The sequence below is a fragment of the Solea senegalensis genome, linkage group LG18 (genome assembly GCF_019176455.1).
Source record: "Solea senegalensis isolate Sse05_10M linkage group LG18, IFAPA_SoseM_1, whole genome shotgun sequence".
NCBI classification, from domain to species: domain Eukaryota; kingdom Metazoa; phylum Chordata; class Actinopteri; order Pleuronectiformes; family Soleidae; genus Solea; species Solea senegalensis.
In genome coordinates, this window is record NC_058041.1 from 13,578,144 (window position 1) to 13,597,845 (window position 19,702).

Here is a 19,702-nt window from a genome sequence, read left to right on the forward strand (position 1 = left end):
CAGTCTATGTTTAAAATAACTATTTGTCTGGTCAAATAGTTGGTCTGTAAATATAAACGGTATATACAGTATTTACACACATAGAAGTTATCGTATACATTTCTCTTATGTGATATTATTTATACATATTTCAGTTTTTACATAATCAATTTGCTTAATAGTTAAATGTTTTCTTTATGTTCTAAAGTATAGTAATCATTTAAATATCTTTCAAAAAGTATCTTTGCTTACATAATATTGTATATTATATGTCTCTATCTCCTATTATATAAACAATTTAATTTTTTTATAACCTACAATCCAAAATCTAAATTTGAATTCATTTTTAAGGCTTTACATTTGGTGAGTCACCTGTGCAACACATTAAACTGCATTTAATTTGTCCATATTCATAGAAACTGAGTTCTCTGGACCTACTAATGATAGTAAATCTATATATATATGTTAAATTACTGCCAGAAAATGTAGTTGTCTCTTTGAAACTGGCCATATATGTGTATAATATTAGATGTTACAGAAATGTCAATTAAAAATAGTTTCAGACATTATATTATGCAATTTGTCACAATTTGTAATGTGAATTGGTCCACTGTGGTTTGGAAACCCTGCTCAACAAATAAAGTTTTGATTTAATTCATTAAAACAATGACATAACAGTCCTCAATCTCATGTTTGGTGCGTGCAGAATCTGGACACGGGGCGTCGGACGGTGCCAGACAACACTATATCGGTGCAGGGATCAGAACCAATCCACTTATCCTCTTTCCCCGGAGGCTCATCCAGCTTTTAAAGCTTCCGAGATCCCTGCACGATATATGACTATACAGCAAGAGAGCCCTTCAGCAGCTCAGCCTGAGGTGTCTCGGGTTCATCCTGCCCCAGGTTTACCTTCATATGGTGTAAATGACTGTTGCCTGTGTGTGTTATGTACTCTATAACATTATCAGACACTTTTATCTCGACTTACGCTCCATAAATTCCTTTATTTGCTTTTACAAGTTACATCTCATAACACATACATGCATACATACATACAGCAGAGGCCATTGCATACATCACATGATAGACTTCTATAGTCTGAGTAACAGCTGCAGGGCCGGCCCAAGCCTTTATGGGGACTTACGCTGAATTTAATTTGGGGGGGGGGGCTAATAACTTTGATTTTTTTGAAACTTAGAACAAATAACTTAAGTTCAACTCTACTTATATCTAAATATATATCTATATTTATTTATTTATTTATTTATTTAATACATTAAAATGTTTGGGGTTCCAGTTTGCTTATGCCTTGGGCCGGCATGCACCATGTAAAAAGAAAATGGTTAACAAACTTGCTCGTCAACCACTTTCTTTTTCACCGTATATAGTGCTTTATTTTGCATAAAAAGCAAGGGGCGATTTATTATCCACCACTCAACTCAAAACTGTAGGTGGACCCATCCATTTTAAAGTTGTGCAAGGTAAATGTTAAGCATAAGCAGTTGATGTTCAGCTTTAGCTCCTGCAGCTGCCCCTGCTTCACCTCAAACAGCCAAAAAGGTAGATTCCAGGCCCCAAAGCCATTCTGAGAGGATTAAGTGCCTTTGATTGATGGCCCCCTTGATTAGAGGAGATGACATTGTGTAACAGGAAGAGGAGAGCCAAAGCCCGCCTCTGACCCATCGCTAAAACTGTGTCAGAGAGTGCATACAGGTTGAGGATGACATTGCTGGGACTGGATCAGAGTTCAGTTCAGTTTTCTACGCGGAAATCTTTTCAAGGGGGATTCACACTGCGTGAACATCAAACGATGATTCATCTCACTGTTGCATAAAGAGGCAGCGTAGCTTAAACGATCAAACACTTGGTGATGCGATGGCTTCCTCTTCTTGAGTACAAGTCGCCTGCACGTTGGTATGATAAGGCTTTGGTAGCCTGCTCTACCTCCTCTGTTAGGAGGGTATTTAAAGTCTAAAGCTGTGTGGATCTCTGTCAGCGCTGGCTGACAAATAAATCCTATCAGATCTTCTTACTTCAGAGGTTCTTCAACTCTTCCCTGTTTGACAGCAACTAAGTGCGCTCGTCCAAGAAGCAAAAGGTTACGAATCGATTTAAAGCTTCGGTTATTACGCAATGTACATTTTTACGACTGCTATGTCATCAACTATATACATTTGAAATCATTTGTTAATTCATGACTGAATTGTTGCACTTTTCTTATATTTTCCCAGGTAGTTGAACATAAAATAAGTAACACAGCTTGTAGTTGTTTATCAAAGCCGGCAATAAAGTTGCACAGGTTCAAAATCTGCTCTCGATGCCTGAATGTGATTTAATTTTTTACAGAACGCCAATTCTTTCAGCTATGAAGACAAGTACAAAATTCTCACACAATCAAAAAAATATATTATGTATATGTATATATAGAAAGATTGCATATTAACATGAATAGTTCCTCTTATGACTGACCAGGGTGCCTTTGAGGTAAGAACATGTTAGCCCTTGTTTGGTGGAGTGTTAGCGAACCATTACCCTCTTTTTTGTGTTCAAGAAATGAATTTCAAATTATTATATTCTACTTAAAACAAAAAAACAAAACAGAATATCAACTCCTTTTCTCTTTTCACTAAGTATAAAGTTCTGTGGTTAGTTCTACACCTCCCGCAGCAGTAGCTAACTCTGTTGTACAACCTATAGTAGGTACTGCTGTACAGTGTGCCAGTGGGAACCATAATTTGAGAGCTACTGTATTGCTTTGGCATGGATTTACCCCACATACATGTACATGCAACATCCTATTTGGGAACATAACAGCTTTTTAAGGTTTTTCAACGTCAACGAGGAAAACGTGGCTGCCAGAGGGAAGACGAGGAAAAACAGCAACTTGTCTGAACCAAAACCCATCGAGAAAACCAGCATTGTTGAGCTTGAAGGGACACAGCAGCTGCTGTTCTCCTGCTGCCTCATTTGGTAAGTTTGTACCACTTAATTAAATCCAGACACTGGATTTCATACACAGAAGTCACAAAATAATAAACGTGAACTTAAAAATGAAGGCAGCGGTGAGTCAACAACTCCTGTGTGCCGTCATGTATAATTGCTCATTTTCTCTGTGGGCTTTCTGTGTGGGAGTGACACAAACTTCAGTTTTCGGTCAGAAAATGTTGTTGTAACAGCAAAATAAAGTGACATCCCACTGGCAGCCATGTTTTCAGTGAAAGCCAGCCTTCAAGTCTCAGGGAGGAACTCTACAGTATGTATTTAAGTCTAGAACAAAAGAGAGGAAAGAAGGTCCCAGCATTACTTCTTGGTGATTTTGACTCTCCAATTATAATTAAACCTTCCCTAATTCAGACTGGACTGCAGACCAAACCCGCCTAGGTCAGACTCCAGACTGAACTGGACCAGACCAGGTATCTTTGACCAGACTGGACTTTACCAGAGCAGACAGCACTTAACCACAGAGAACTAACACTGATGTTAATCAGACTAGACTGAGCTAGTCTAGCAAAGATCCAACTAGATAAACATCAGACCAGAATTTTAGGCTAGTGTAGCCTAGATGAGTCCTAACCAGACTGCATCAGTCCAGATCAAGCACTGCAAAGAATTTAGGAGATGGTGCAGGTCTTGGACTTTCCTGCGTCTGTCGGAATAAACAATGCATGAATACGACATCACTCTCAACACTGGGCTACTATTAACATTTATTTCCATGTACTGATTCTAACCTGGTTTGCTGCCTCCGTCCTCCACTTTCTTCTTCTCATCCTCGATGGCCTTCATCTTTGCGTCGTACACCTGAGCCAGCTCGTTCCAGTGTGCCCTGTTGTTGTTCAGACCGTCAAACATGGGCTGGATCTCCTTGTGGAACCTGGAGAACTCCTGGCAAATGTGAAGCAGATTTACGTGCGCGTTACTCGCGGTGTGAGAAGAATTTTACAGGCATGTGCGACACGTGTTGACAGTTTTATGCGCGCAGTACTGATGTGTGTGTGTGTTCACGTCCACCATGCTGACATTCCTGCTGGGGCCGAGTCGAGTTCAACAGGTTCATCCCTACACATCATGTTATCTGAGACAACAACACCTCTATAAATCTTATAAGGAGGCACTTTGGGAATGCCCGTGTCTTGTGTTTGACCCGGGCCTTCCTGTGTGGAGGTTGCATGTTCTGCCTGTTTCTTTTCTCTTTTTTCTGTACCACTGCTTCCTCCCACAGTCCAGGCACATGCAGATTGTCAAGTGGAGACTCGGACATGGTAGTAACTTCCATGCTCAGAGAAATCAGATCAAAAGCTAACAGCACAACACAATTACAAATAATACATCGCATTGAAATTCATTATAAAGTCTCTTTCACACTAAACTCAACAAAAAAAAAAGAGATATACTGGGCCAAAACCATTCAGGGCTAACAGCTATACTCATGGACAGAGGATGAAAGGTTGATTCGCATAATTTGCATTGCTGCCAACAAATAAAGCAGACAAAGATGAAATTATGTTTACACAGGTCTTGCTTTCGTGCCACAATTGATTGGAGCTGAAGCCGATAAAAACCTGCAAGCATTGCAGTCCTTTGACCCAGGAGTGAACGCCAATAAAACACATTCCCACTGGTCAAAAACCCATTTAGCGCTGGTATTTTGATCAACGGAATGGGAATATAAATGTATAAGGCCCTTATAAATACATAACGGCACTAAGCCTAACCCAAGAGCCTTGAGAAGTTCACTTAGAGCTGAATACTTGTGATTGGATCACTCCGGACGGATATTAATGTTGTCTAGTAGATTTTCTGGGACTGCTCCTGGCCAAACTCCTGATTATGTCAGAGTAAGAACAGAACAGAGTGAGTGAATGGGGCAAGCACTGCCTGCTGCATGCACATGTACAGGGCACTCTCCTGCTGTGTTCATCATCTTAAAACAGCTTAAATTAAACGGCTCTGTGATAGGCTCGTGACCTGTCCAGATTGTACTTAATGCCAGTCGAGATTGGCTCCAGCTCGCACAACCCACACAGGATGGGCAGTACAGATACAGTGTAACGTGTACGCCCATATGGACAATTCTGCATGCTTTAATCTACAACTTTCTGACTCTGTGTCTCAACAAACCCTTACAGCAGACTCACCTGATCAGTCTCCATTGTAAAACCAGAGTTTAAATGAAGTGTTAGTGTCTTGAAACCATAAGTCTCACTTTAAGCTAATGCCTCGGAGGAAGCTTAATGACTCAATTTTGTGGCTTTTTTGTGTGGAGTTCTTGCTTCTTGAAAGTATTGAAATTGATTACGTGGACCTGAATCCAAACACCTCGCGGGCAGAATCCGTTTTACCCGGCGCTTTTCTCCCTGTTGCCGAAAATTAGAATCCAATCGCAGTTGGGTGAAATTGCTACGCCGCTGGTGAGACTGCAGGTGTGCTTAAATTACAGCAGTTAGCGATGAACGGCTGCACCTCAGAAAGAGAATTGCTAAATCCATGTCTCTTTTCTTATTCCCACCATTGAGAGCCCTCTTTATGTCATCGCCCACCTCGTCATGACAAAAACCTATCCTCACACATAGTATATGAAAAATAGTTGCCAATACCTTGTACACAAACGAGCACACAAAGTCAATGAAACCGCACTGCATCTTGGGTAGCTGCTCGGCACAGTTTCTGTCCATCATGGGCTGAGGAAAACAAGAGGAGGAGAAGTTTTTCAAGTGAAAAAAAAACAAACAGTGTTTTTCCACACAACACTAAGAGAAATAGTGTAATTCTTACAATGGGCTGTTGGTCCAAAACACTTCTCTCCAAATCGCCCTGCTCCCAGAATTCAGCAGCGACCATCAGAGCCACCTGAAGGCGGTCAGACAGACAGATGGACAAATAAAAATAAGACAGAGAATTGGTAAATGAAAAAAACGAGAACTTATTCTCAAAGAATATAGTTTCATCTTTAATCGTCAATCTTCCCTTACTTATTGGGATGGATATTTAGCATTTACAGGTCTTTGTTTGCTTGTTCTGCTATAACAACTATATTTATCTATACAGTTACGCCCGCTCACCCACCTTGCTCTGCACCTCCCAGGGTTTGGTGATGGCTGACAAGTCACAGCCGGTCATCATCATGGCCCTGGAGGTGTAAGACATTCAGACGGTGAGGAGGGAAGAGAAAATGCCCCCCCGATGATCTGCAAGCACCCGCTGTTTCAAAAGGTATTTTAAAACAAAACAGCCGTGTACATACATGACAATCTCCTTCCTGGTGGGGTTGTTGGAAATATAGGCGATGGCCTCCTTTTCATCTGGCATCGGCTCTGTAGCGTTCACAATGTTTTGGAACATGGTCCTCTTTCTGCACGAGGACACACAGACACACATGTATAACCCACCGAGCCAGTATTTTTATTTTTTTTATTTTTTTTAAAGAAAAACCTACTTGAAGTAAAGGGCCAGATCAGTGGCGATGATGCAGACGTCAAACAAGTGCTGCACGTTCTCAAACTGACGCTTCTGGAGGTTGCAGAAGATGTTCAGACTCTGCGGGTGACAAAGAGGACATGTCAAAATGTTTACCACGTCACACTACACATATAATTGTATAGTTGTAGGATCCCTGTGCAGTTCAGCATGTCCATATGAGGCCCATAAGGGCTATATTCAGGCAGGTTGGTGCCCCCCCCTCCTGTGTTTGCCCACACAAGCCCAAGCCCTCTTATTACACACTTAGGACCGATACTGTCAGCACAAATATGGCTGAAAATATATAATTGTAATTTCTCTGACAGATATTACAATTGCAGTGTGACTTATGATACAGTTTTTATGTGAAGCTGCAATTTAGTCACTTACTGATTAACAAGAAACTCATTTAAATCAATTAAAAATTTGATTTGGGTTTGGGAAATTCTATAAATTGTGAACTCGGCTTAAGCGAACTGTGTCGTACCTCCTCGCCCATGAGGGTCTTGCTGTACTCCAAGTGGTGCCTCTCCATAATGGAAGAGCCGTGGAGTTTGGCAAGAGGATGTGCACTTCTACAGAGGGAAAAGAGAGAAGCACGTCGTGTCATGTCGGCTCACACATTTTGTTGAACACGCACGTGCAGAATAATTATTTTTTGTTGACTTGCTTGGTCTGGTAGAGGTTGTTGGTTCCTCTGTGGTCGATATCATGGCAGAAAGCAGCAGCCACCATGGCAAAGGCATCTAGATCAGAGTAGTACTTCCTCAGCTTCCCTGTCTGTAGGAGGAAAGAGACAAATAATGGATGATTCTTTGTGAGTGTAGGACTGTGACCACCTTTAAAATCAACTGTTCCAGTTGTGCCCTCATTTATAGTATCTTTTAAACCCAGAAAAAAGACAGCTACAGGGCATTGTAAATACTCATTTATAGGCGTGGTTCCTGAGGCCCAACCTCTTTATCTCACTGTTAGACAGCCTTTTCTGCAGTTTGTAAACATCTCTCACTCCTGCACCAAAGTCCATTCAGAAAATGAACATTTTAAACTTGTAGGGAAACAGGAGCTGCTGGTCTGCTGCTGCTTTGTTTACTGCATTTGTGTCACTGAGGTAAAGCAAAAAATATGCTTTTCAAACACCAAGGTCATAAAAATAACACATTTGAACTTACTGACGTGTGCAGAGGCGTAAAATTGCTGATTTTCAAATCAAACAAACATCGGTTCCCAGTTAAATAAATATATTTTTATGATAGATTTAAGCAGGTGAACTTATTTTTAAATGACTAAAATCTGTTTTTCCTCTTATGTCTTATGTCGGTGGTTTACTTTCATGTCATAAGACACTGTTGTGGTGTTATACACTGCAAAGGAAACGGTAGCGATTATAGGTTAATAGGGTTGCTTTCTCAGTGAAATATAAGAGGCTACTGAGCATTTATCAGTTTGTTCAGGCTCACAGCAAGTGTGAAGGCGTTACCTGGAGCAGGCAGAACATGGTGTGGCCAACGTTGAAGCCGTGCCTCCAGTTGTGGTAGGTGATGGCACGGTAACCCTTCCTCACTGTGTACATCCACCTCGTCAGTGTCTGCCAGGCAGAGAGAAGACAAGAAAATGATGTTATTTTTCAGACTTTCAGGTGAGCTGTGAACCCACTGTGAACAATTAAGTACCATTTAGTCCACGGAAACCTACTCTTGCCCTCGCAGCTGCGCCGCAGGGTTTCACGCAAATTGGCAGCTGCAGCGGGATAAGATTTGTGAGGCTAATTGAAGATTTTGTATTCTACATCTGCATGGCAGTTTGCTTTTAACCTCCCAAAATGATGAAAAGACAATACTCTAATACTACTCTAATGTATATATCTTAGAATACCCACATTTCATACAAGAAGTAAATCATTTTCACATGGATTATACGCTCATATAAAAAAGCTTGTACATTCAAGGGGTTTCATAGCAGGCATAATGTTGTTGAGATACTGTGGCCTAATGCTGGCAAGGAGTTTAATAGGTGATGCTTCTTGGTGAGAACATCGTACGGTTCCACCAGACTTCATAAAAAAATATGTCTTTAATAGCAAAAACTCACCTCTGGGGGAACTTTAAACTTTTCAACGACTCCAAGCTCAAAGAACATGCGAATGCCAGCTTTGATGAGGTCAAACTCTGAAACGGGGAAGTCACTGAAGGAGAACTTGTACAGATCCTCTCCGTTGACGTCGTTAGCCGGTGGACAGGTTCCTCTCTGCATTAACACCATACACAAATCCACTATGAACACTTCAGTACTCCAGATGACTACGCCATTACACAGTTTGTTAAGTGTATTAGATATTGTATTTCACAGTAGAATATATTAAAATATATTCCCAACAATGATAAATTTGGTGCTTTAAAAAAAAAAAAAGAATGTTGTGTTTTTCTTGCGTCTGTAAGTGAAACAAAGCGTACCAACAGCTTGTACATCTCTTTCGGATCGCAGTCTTCGGGCTCTGCATCAAACTTTTCTTTGGTGTTCTGGTCATAAAAAGGAAGAGCTCGTTTGAAATGTCATTTTACACAGTTTACAGTTGAATTCTTACATTTCCAGACACTTTAGACAAGGTTTACAACCAGTAACCTAGTAAACTGTCAGGTCACTATGTTAAATGTTTGCTCTCAAGTGGATAATTTCAGAGCTTCTATGAGCCGTTCCTGAATGCACCACCGCTCAAAAAGCTGCTTGCGCTCCATTAACCTTTTAAGATACGTGTGACTCCAGCATGAGTGGCCCTATCTGAGTAAATGTTGAGAGAAAAAGGAGGACGGGCAGCTGGATACTGACCAGAATGGACTGCAGCTCATCTTGTGTGCACCTGGTTTGGTACATGAGCATCTCTTGGGCGATGTCTTTCCTGTACTCCATGCGGTTCAGCCTGTCGTAGGTGTCGCAGTTTAACACGGACCAGCCCAGGAACTGTGTCAGAGCCTGGAATGAAGAGAGGAAATGACACATGTCTGAAACAGATTGAATATTTTCATACAGACGTCTTCGGGGCCAGACTTATAACAATCCTAGCAAGTTCGGTTCAGATTGGACCAGGATTCGCGAAGTTGTGAGTTTGTTTTTTTTTCGCAAAAATCCGACTTTGCACAGTTGCCATGGCAACACCGTTAAACGATGTGCCATCGTATTCAGCGCGCACCATCGACCATGTGTTTTGAGTGTCACCAATTATGAGTTTGTTACGATAATCTCTGTAAAAGTTATTCTCGAGTTCATTCCCTTGGTTACCTCGATTTATTGAGAATGATAGTTATTCCATCATGGTTTAATGACAGTTAAAGCTGCGGTCAGTGAAATCCATTGGTTGGAATCTGGGTTAAATCGGTCCATATTTTGACAGCTATTACTGATTCGAAAGAGATGTAAAGGAACATTTTATCCAATCAGGAGCCAACACTCCTAAATAAAGAGGTGGTGAATAAAAGCCCCACACCCTCAAAATGTGGAGATGGAGGAGGGAGGGGCATGAAGCAACACAAGTTAGCAAAAAGTCTCCAACAAACACAAGGAATTAAAAAAGGGGGGATGAAGACTTATAACCAACAATTGCATAAATGATCCAGCTCCAGGCATTTATAGCACGCAACATGATGTCCATAATGGCTCGTATCGTCCAATTATGACTGGACATAAAATAATAATAGGAATAGAGAGACTGTGCAGCGCTGACCTCTGTAATCTGTTCGTCGTGTTCGTCAAACGGTCGGCCGTCTTTCCTGTTGAAGAACGTGGCGATGCCCACGATTTCTTCCTTCTTGTTGACAATCGGCAGCGACAAGACGTTCTTGATGACGAAACCCGTATCATCCACAGCCTCTTTCTAAGTACAAATGAAATAGTATAATATTTACAAAAAATAAAAAGGCATATAATGTATATTTTGCAACATAGTATAGGTCATTCTACTGAGTGCATACTTTATGTAGAATCCATATAGTACATATAAAGGTGTATATAATTGGTATAATAACAATATTTCCATGTTGAGATACTATATAACATGATCTTACTGTATTAAATCCTTATTAACACACTTTTACCATTGTTATTACTGAGCTGGAAATTGCAAGATTGTCTTCCCAAAATATTACCAACCTATGACAAAATTATGTTACGTCACTGTACTGTAATGTTAATTGGATCCATAAATATGGATGTCTGTCCTCACCTGGAAAGTGAAGAAGTCGTCCGCAGCCACATTCATCATGTTGCAAATCTGCGGTCACATGAAAAACAATTCAGTTTTGCTCTTGTGATATTTGTGACTGTTTCTTACCAGTGTGACATGTTCAGGATAACCCTCACCCAGGATTTACTGAGAAGAGTTATACATCGGTGACCGCATCTTGTCTGATGACAAGTCACAAATGTATCATACGGCATTAACTAGTATAATAACATATGGTACTTAATCTTCTCTTCAGCTCTACTCTGTTAATATGTTGGCATGACATTAGAAAATAACGAAATAGAGTCATATGGCCCGCCTGAATTCAGAACCTCCCCAACCACAACATGGGATTCCAAGATGGCTGCCACTATACAAACACTGCTACTTTCACCGTTTCTAGCATTCTTGTCACGTTTGTGTCACCGTAAAGAAGTCGTACATCGAGTATTGTTTAACTTTTAACCATAGAAGTGTTGTGTCAGGAATAAAATTCCACGTTTACTGACATATTGCTAACAATGGCTAATAATGGCTAGCCTGAGATAAGACACGTCCATGGTTTTTCTGACTTTGGGGTGACGTCGCTCCCATTTCAAAGTTCTGATATAAATGGAACAGTTGACGAGGATAATTTTAATAATTTAGTAATAATTTATATAAAATAATTTAATATTTTTATCCTCTGTCAGCTTTAAGAATTGTATATTTTTTAAGCTAATGGATGGTAGAAAGACTCTAGAATTTCTCCCAAAATGCTAACAATTAGCCACAAGCCAAACCATCTCATACTAACAAACTTAAAGCAGGCATATAACCCCGCTAATGTAGCTAGTGCTTGTAATGGGACAAAGACAGTCGTCCTATAACTGGCTTGACTGTGCATGGAAACAAACGGTGTGTTTCACTTCATTTTTATGTGACTGCTTTTGCCGTCGATGTGTCTCTCTGTGAAAAATCCACTCCTCATTATTGTCACTCCTTTGTAATACTGGTGACTGTGGTAATGAACTGCAGTGCAGCAGCTGTGAGGAACTTACAAATCCATTCTCTGCGACGTAGGAGGGCAGTCCGCTGACTAGAGCCCAGTGATCTGCAGGTGGACCGCTGAAAGACAGAAACAGCTGGCATGAGCCGACGAATCCCTGACAATTAGACTTACACTAAATACCTCCATTTAGAAAGATCTAACAGCTGGATTTAAAGTTCTGTTTACCTGACGAAGAAAGATAATTAAAGGGAACAAACTTTTTATTGTCAATTTACCAGGAGCAGGTCTACAGGGGGCGCGAATCAGCCAGCCTCATAAGGAATAATACAATTGTTAGTTTCTTAAAGAAGTGGTGTTGACAGTCCTAAGCACACCCCCTGCACACAAGCCTGAGACACAGAGGCTTACTCTCTGCCAGCGGTCTAATAGCAAGATAAAGCATGTTTATCTTGCCCTTACACAGCCTTTTCTGACTGGATATTAATGTTTGTGAACCGCTCACTCTCCTGCACCAAAGTCCACAGAGAAAATCAGCATTTTTAGCCTGATGGTACATAGGAGCTGCTGGTCTACTGCTGCCTCATCTGGTATGTTTGTGGTACTAAGGTGAATCAGAACAAAGGATTTCAAACTCGGAAGTCACAAAATAACACTTTGGAACTAACTGATGGAAGCGACAGGGGTTCAGCAACTGTTCTGTGTCGTGGGGTAAAATTGTGGATTTTGTCTATGTGCTTTGGTGGAGGAAGTGAATCATTTACAGTGTGACACAAACCTCATTTTACAGTCATTAAAAGGCTGTATAATGGTGAGGTAAAGTACCAGATGTAAAAGTAGATGTAGGCAGATGAAGATTTTATCAGGTGAGCCATTTCTTAAGTAGCTAAAATCAGTTTTTCACCAAGTCTCGTGCTGGTCCTCAGTGCAGGTGTGCACAGTGCTGCCATGCAACCTCATACAACCACATTTGAAAAATTAACACACAAAAAAACATTATCTATCAGTTAGATCTGCTATTACTGTATATTAAATAATAGTTTCCATCTCTGTCTTGAGACAATGACTGAGTGAAACAGTCTGTACTTCTTAGTATGAAACACATTTTCTGCCGCTTACGGTATGACTTTGATTTCTTCTTTGCCTTCCAGCAGGTAGTCAATGATCTTGTAAAAGTTGACTTCCTGTGTGAAAAAGAGAACGACTAATGGTCTTCCAACTTTACTAGACAGTAGAAAAGTTAAGCAGATTATTAAAAAAAAACAAAAAAGACTAAAACAAACGCCACATGTGACATAAATGAGGAGGAACTGAATCAGTTACCCTGCCATCTGGTGTTTTAGGACCTTTATAGGGTTCAACGTCTCCCAATTTCACCGGCCATTCATCATAGAATTCCTGCAGGTAAAAGAAAGCAGAACAGACAGTTATGGCTTGGAGTTATTAATATCTGCAAGCCATGAAAGTATCGTGCATGACCAACCTTTTCTTTGGTCATATCCAACAGGCCCACTGAGTATCGTTCACATAGTAGATACGTCCTGACAGTGTAGAGAGCTTTGTGGAACTGTCTCTCAATGTCTGTCAACTCCTCAAACACTTTACTGGCTGACCAGAGCAGCACCTGTGTGAGAAAACAAGCAGCGCTGGATGGAGTTAAAGGTGCAGGGTGTAACATTTAAACTGAATATAAACTTTATTTGGCTTTTGTAGCCTTAGAATAAGCCTTTTATATCAGTAAAACATCTAAACATTTAAGTTTTTTCTGACATGAATTGCAATTTGTGATTTTAAAAAAGTTTCAATGTGTACAAATGAGTGAGATTTAGTGACATCTAATACCAGAAAGGATCTAAACACTCACATCATTGCAACGACAAATTAAAGTGCAGGTAAAGCAAGGTCTTTACCTTACGTACATACACTATATATGGCTAATTATATGGCTACAAAAAACTAATGATTTTCATTTTAAAGTAATTACACTCTCATTCTTAACATTCTTATGGGTAGTATATTAAATCTCTGTCAAAAAACCCTCCTAAATATCACACCCTGGAGCTTTAACCTGGGTTCAAGTTGAATATTTACTGTGACATAGATTTTTAAACAACACGGGGCATAAAAAACATAAAAATATTAACTATTATCTCTTATCTCTTGCAAAGGATTAGAACCTAAAGGATCAAATATGAGCCTTTGCGATTTGTTTCAAATTACAGTTTTGATTTGAAAGGAACATGCCTTATGACTGAATACAGAGACCTGGAAGGGACATAAAGTCAAAGGTAGAAATGAAAGGAAATGTATTTTTGATTCTGCAAAAGTGTTCTGCGGGACCTCACAAAAGTTATACTGTTAACACTAGATAAGTATATTCAGAAGATAAGGGACAGCCATTCATTGAGAACACATTCTAAAGTGATTCCTGAGCAATTAAGACATTTAAACCTGTGTTTACACAATTAAGTCTTACAATATTTAACAATGAGCTGCTGAGAATTAAATGTAACATGTCTGTCACGTTGTTTGCATATAGTCTATGTCTGTGTTTGTAATGAAAGATAAAATATTTGCATAACACCCTCAGTGACCCCCGTGGAGTGCCGTACTTTTCTGACTTAAAGGGCAGTGGGAGCATTTAGTTATCAAACAGCAGCAGCAGCAGTTGCAGCAGTTCAGTTCAGTTTACCTGACTCCTCCTGGACTCCACATTGAACATGTAGGCCGTGTAATGTTGCAGGGCAATGACTTGAGCAAAGTTCATGTACTTGTGGAAAAGCTGGAGACAAAAATCAGATTAGAGGGTTTTTAATCCACAGCAGGTTTTAAACTGTAGCACATATTAAGAAAATAAGGAATTCTGATTCATTGATTTATTGATACTGGTACGGATTTATTGATATTGATATTTGACAGATGAGTCAACAGTGACTTCAGCAGAATTGATGTTGTGAATCAAAGGTCTTCCACAGTGTCACCATGTCTACAGAATACACCGGGTTTGACTGTGATTGTGTGAATATACAGACATGCATTGCAGAGGTTAGAGCCTTTTTCCTGTGAATAATTTCCACCTATTATGTCGTTTATATTCTGTAAAACTGTCATTCATTTTTCATCCAGTTCATTTTTTCTTAAATTGTTCCACATGGTTTGTGCTTTAAAGGGATAGTTCAGGTTTTTTTTTTAAGTGTGGTTGTATGAGGTACGGACACATAGCCAGCATTTACTTTGCTGTATGCAACCCAATGGTGCCACCTCGTAAAAATATACAACTGTTTACAACCGTGATATCCACAGAATATGTTTGTAGCTGTATCTCGCGTTGGGGGGTGGGACAGCCTTTTCTGGCTAGAAAGTGAGTTTTTTTTTTTTTAAAACTTTCCATTATGCTACTGCACCAAAGTCCATTGAGAAATGTAACATTTTCAGCACGAGGGGATTTGGGAGCTGCTGGTCGACTGCTGAATTGTTTGGGAAGCATGTAGCGCTGAGGTAAATCTGAATGACAAGTTTTCAAACACCAAAGAGACAAAACAATGTGAACTGACTGATAAAGGAGGCAGCGGATCAACAATGTCTGTGCGCTGTGGTGTAAAATCGTCAATTTTCTCTATGGACATTGGTGCAAGAGTAAGTGGGTAACACAAAGTTTACTTTACAGTTGGGATAAAAAGTTGACTAACACTGAGATAGAGTAGAGAAGAACATAATATTCTTAACATGTAATATTATCATGCAAGCCTTTTTTGAGTCAGTATCAGCAGTATACTTCATATAACCATATTGCAAAGAAACCTGAACTATCCCTTTAAGCTTCTGAATAACAGGAGAAAATGGTGGGTGTTCTCCAAATACAGAGATAACACATTCCTAATTAAATCACTGCACCTTTTTTCAACCTCCATGCTCCAAAACGAGCACATCAAGTCAGCGAGGCCTGACTCCCACTGACATCATTTGGGTGCATTGCACTCTACTGGTGAGGTGTAATTACAGCAATTATATTTTTTTTACCAGCTGCTGTCACGGCTGGTGATAAAGCCGCTTATTTGTATTGTATTGTTTTCACATTGAGGTGAAACTCTCTCACTCAAGCTCTCTCTGAGTGTGTGTGTGTGTGTGTGTGTGTTATCTTGGCTAAATCCAGTCCTGCAGAGCGGCCAAGTCGACTTGATGTGTGAAAGCCTGTGGGTACAACAACACTGCAGGTAACAAAGTCACAGCGATGAAAAGTGTTGATGTGTGTGAGCTTACAGCCTCATCCTCTGGAGAGAAGTGATCAGCCCCGATTTTGTTCATCACCGTGGTGACTCCGAGGCATTCTTTCTCAGCCATCACGGGGAAAGTGAGCATGCATTTGGTCTTGTATCCCGTCTGCTTGTCCACAAAGTCACAGAACTTTGAATTCTGCACGGAGACAAAGAAAACCTTGAACACTAGCTTTTTCACACAGAGGACAGAGTGCAATTTAATTTTTGCAATACATTTTGAAGTCAAGCTTTACTCCAGTGTTGTTGACTATGTCATAAATACAAGTAACAATGGAGCATCACCACGTGAGATACCAGCAAAATATTTGCTAATATTCTCTAATGCAGGAATGAGATCTTTTTGCTTAACTGCTGAGCCCTAGAATCTCCTCCTATAAGGGCAAATTGTAGGAGCAGGTTTGTATCACACAATTGTATCTCCTCCTATAATTGGCACAGAACATAAAACAATTAAATTGTTAAAACAGCTAAAAGGATTGTGAAAAGGATGAAGCCTTATTTTTCAGCCTTTAATATTCTTTTATTCTGGATTCATACACATCTGACTGTGATAACTAAGCACTGGGGTAGGAAGGTTGTGACCAAGGAGAATCTGAACTCCTATTGTTCCTATAGGTTCCTACTGGATGATACCAGCTGTCAATCACACTGGTCTCCACCAAAACTCCCCAAAGTACATCAAGTGAGAATTTACAAATTTTCCTATTGACTTCCATTCATAAGGAGTTCCTTTTGCCCCCTAGTGGATGTAAAACATATTGCTACTTCCAGGTCAGCTTTTGCATGGAAACTATAAGACTATATTTCCTTTTTTATATGCAAATACATCATAGAAAATATGATACATTATTTCATGTATTTCCCCAGCATGTCTTTTTTTTTTTTACTCATTTAGGTTTTGTTTATCACTTCTTTCATCACAGGCACTCTGATATATTTATACACACATTTGATTAATACACAGCGTGTCATCACTTCAGGGCAAAAACCATATAGCAAACAAATCAAATTGTCATAATTATGTTATTTTGATCTCTCTACTCAAGCTTCAGTTCAGTATTTATTATGTTATAGACTTAAAACAAAGACATTAAATTATCTTTTTTATTGCTTTTTCAAATAGCTTTGAAATCTCTATTTTATACTTTTCACAAGCAAATGTAAAACCTGAATTATGGTGAATATTTCATAATTGTCAAAGTAATATCAATACGGATAGATTTGTAATTTTTACAACCTTTTCTTGCCATATATAACCCCACCCTATTCTGCACTACATTTTGATATAGATATATGTATAGGATGTTGTCCAGGGGACACAGATTTGTGCAGTCAACAAAATTAAAGGTGATTAAAAGCAAGTTCTTGCCTTTAAATGCCCCCTTAGCCTGCGGAGTTAATTTTCACTCATGATGTTGCAGGGATTATTCCACAGTCATGCACATGCAACATTGAGCACAGCTACAGGGCACGAGCCCCTTAGGAAAAGCGATTAACTTGGAAAATCACCAGGTAGTTTCCAGAGCACATTAAATTTATGTATATGAATAATCTTGAATTTTACTAATATTATTCCTGTAATGTTGTTTTAATTATGTAAAATTACACATTTTAAAGTCCACTTAAGGTCACTTACACGAATAAAAAGTTGTTATGTTTCCTCGGAGTCACGCACACACAACTTTCTTGCGCTTTTGGCCACAAAAGCCCGCAAAATATGGGAACAATATCTTAACCAATTGGAAGGTGGCTCAAATTTATTTGGTTATAGTTTATTTATTTATTTTCCTGTGTGTTATTGTGTACGCTTCTGATATAACAATCAAAAGGACTTTTTTCGTCTTACATACATGTCACCAGAGTTGCGCGCACACAACTTTCTTGAAGAGCACACTGACTTATAGATTGCACGCGTTCACGCCACTTCTCACCTTGGTGACGTCGGGAACATTTTGGGGCTTTTTGCAGTGTGCGGTGTAGCCGACAATGCCCATGTCCAGAGGGAACACGATCTCAGCCTGCGGGTGGACCAGATTCGCCTCGTATTTGCTCGTCGTGGTCACGTCGAAGAGGGACGTGGCCAGCTCAGGTATTCCGTTTCTGGAGCGGCTCATGAAGAAACTGACCCTGTCCGCCTGGATGATGAGTGCGATCCTCTGCAGCGCTTTGTGCAGGGACTTCTCCATGTCCCCGGGCTTCTGCAGCTCCTGCACCAGGTCGAAGATGATGGCGGCTTCTTGCACCGAGTTAACATCCTTGAAAGACGCGGCGTCCTTAACGTCGACAGGTGCGGAGAAGGCTGTGGCCAGAGCCTCTGCACGCAGCTTCTTGTCAAAGTACTCTTTGGCAAACTGCGGGTTGCTCTCCAGGAATTTCTCCACGCTGTCTTTGTCTGCCATGATCAAACCTGTGTAATTTTGTTTTTATTCCCTTTTTTTGTCACAAAAGCATCACCAACAGGGGGGAAGTGTAAGTGTGCAGAGGGGAGAGAGAGAGAGAGGTGCTGGATCAGTGGCACCTGTGTGCACGGAGGTGCATTCTCCTCCACGGTCCCCGAGGGAGACACTAATACATCCCTTGTCTCGGCGCGCAGACGGACAGAACAGGAGTGAGGCTTAGAGGCTGAAAGGATCAAGGTGGCCGCTAATTAATGTGACGTCATGACATTAAAACCCCTGCTTTAAGCGCCCTTAACCCGCAAATCCTAGCGGCTGATCATTTTATATCAGGCTCTCCTCAGCAAAGAGGGAGGACACAGGTGAGAGTGAAGCTGTTGTCGGGTCTAATGCAAGCTGGGATGCGTGGCCTATACAACTCACTATAGAACTTCACTATAGAACATATGATTGTATCCCTTACATATTGATGCAATAATATTGATAATTACAATTTCATTTTCTTCCTTAAACCACAATTTGTTGATAGACTGATCCACAAGTCATATTTCCAAACTCAATGACCTTTAGCGGAGCACAACATAACATAACATAACATAATCATCAAATGCAGTGATTAAAATGAAGGTGAAATTATTCTTATTTGGCAGAAAGTGAAGGTGAAATATTTATACTCAATTTTTTTCTAAAAATGTAAAGTTGACTGATTTGTGTGGACACGTGTACATTTTTTATTTTTTTCTATTTTTATTAGTGATAGTACGTGGTCATTTTTGTGGTATCTGCTCTGGCGTCCAACATGAGAGTCAAACCGGACAATGCCGAACTGTAGATCAAGGCTTGCGTTAATCTCCAACACTCAATATTTAACAGTCTGATGTATTTAGCAACAGCACTGCTGAAAATTGGCAACCGGTGAGCTGAATCATGACACGTTCATCCATATGTGAACATGTGATTGTGACATTTATTTCTAATCATTCACCACACAAAAAAACAACTGCTTTGCCCGTCACTAGTTTGTGTTTGTGCCACATAAAAAACAAAGTCACAGCAGTTTCATGCAACCGTGCTACATAACGACGTGCCTGATACCAAACCGAGTAGAGCAGAGCTGAGTAGTGCTAGAACTGTATAATGGAGAAGCACCATTAGTTGACTCAGATAAGCTCCAATAGTGAACTTAAGCAGCATTAAGGCTCCACTGTTCTATTCTTGTTGTTGCTGCCACAGTGGAGGAAGTGCCTAAACGGTGTCAGAGCCTTAATGATAGCCTCTCTCTTATGCTCTAAACATGGAATGAACCTGCTCGCATACAATCCCCATCATCATGGACGTATCAGTCCTTCAACTGGGCTTTAGCCAATTAGTGGGACTTGGACGTCTG

At 40.2% G+C, this 19,702-nt stretch overlaps 2 protein-coding genes across 2 annotated transcripts in view; both read right to left on the reverse strand.

Annotated features, from left to right (window-relative positions):
- fkbp10b (FKBP prolyl isomerase 10b) overlaps nt 1-19,702 on the reverse strand; it is a 261,449-nt gene that overhangs the window by 166,822 nt on the left and 74,925 nt on the right. The window lies entirely within an intron of this gene.
- On the reverse strand, nt 964-18,528 carry pde6c (phosphodiesterase 6C, cGMP-specific, cone, alpha prime). The gene is made up of 22 exons (XM_044013451.1): nt 17,851-18,528; nt 15,903-16,055; nt 14,335-14,424; nt 13,126-13,266; nt 12,966-13,040; nt 12,762-12,826; nt 11,695-11,761; nt 10,655-10,702; nt 10,157-10,306; nt 9,265-9,408; nt 8,892-8,957; nt 8,530-8,685; nt 7,919-8,026; nt 7,109-7,218; nt 6,926-7,013; nt 6,416-6,516; nt 6,224-6,331; nt 6,046-6,109; nt 5,755-5,829; nt 5,577-5,660; nt 3,711-3,864; nt 964-3,625 (listed from the first exon to the last, which is right to left on the reverse strand). The coding sequence occupies exons 1-22, from the start codon at nt 18,316-18,318 to the stop codon at nt 3,591-3,593; spliced, it is 2,550 nt and encodes an 849-aa protein (XP_043869386.1). The 5' UTR covers nt 18,319-18,528; the 3' UTR covers nt 964-3,590.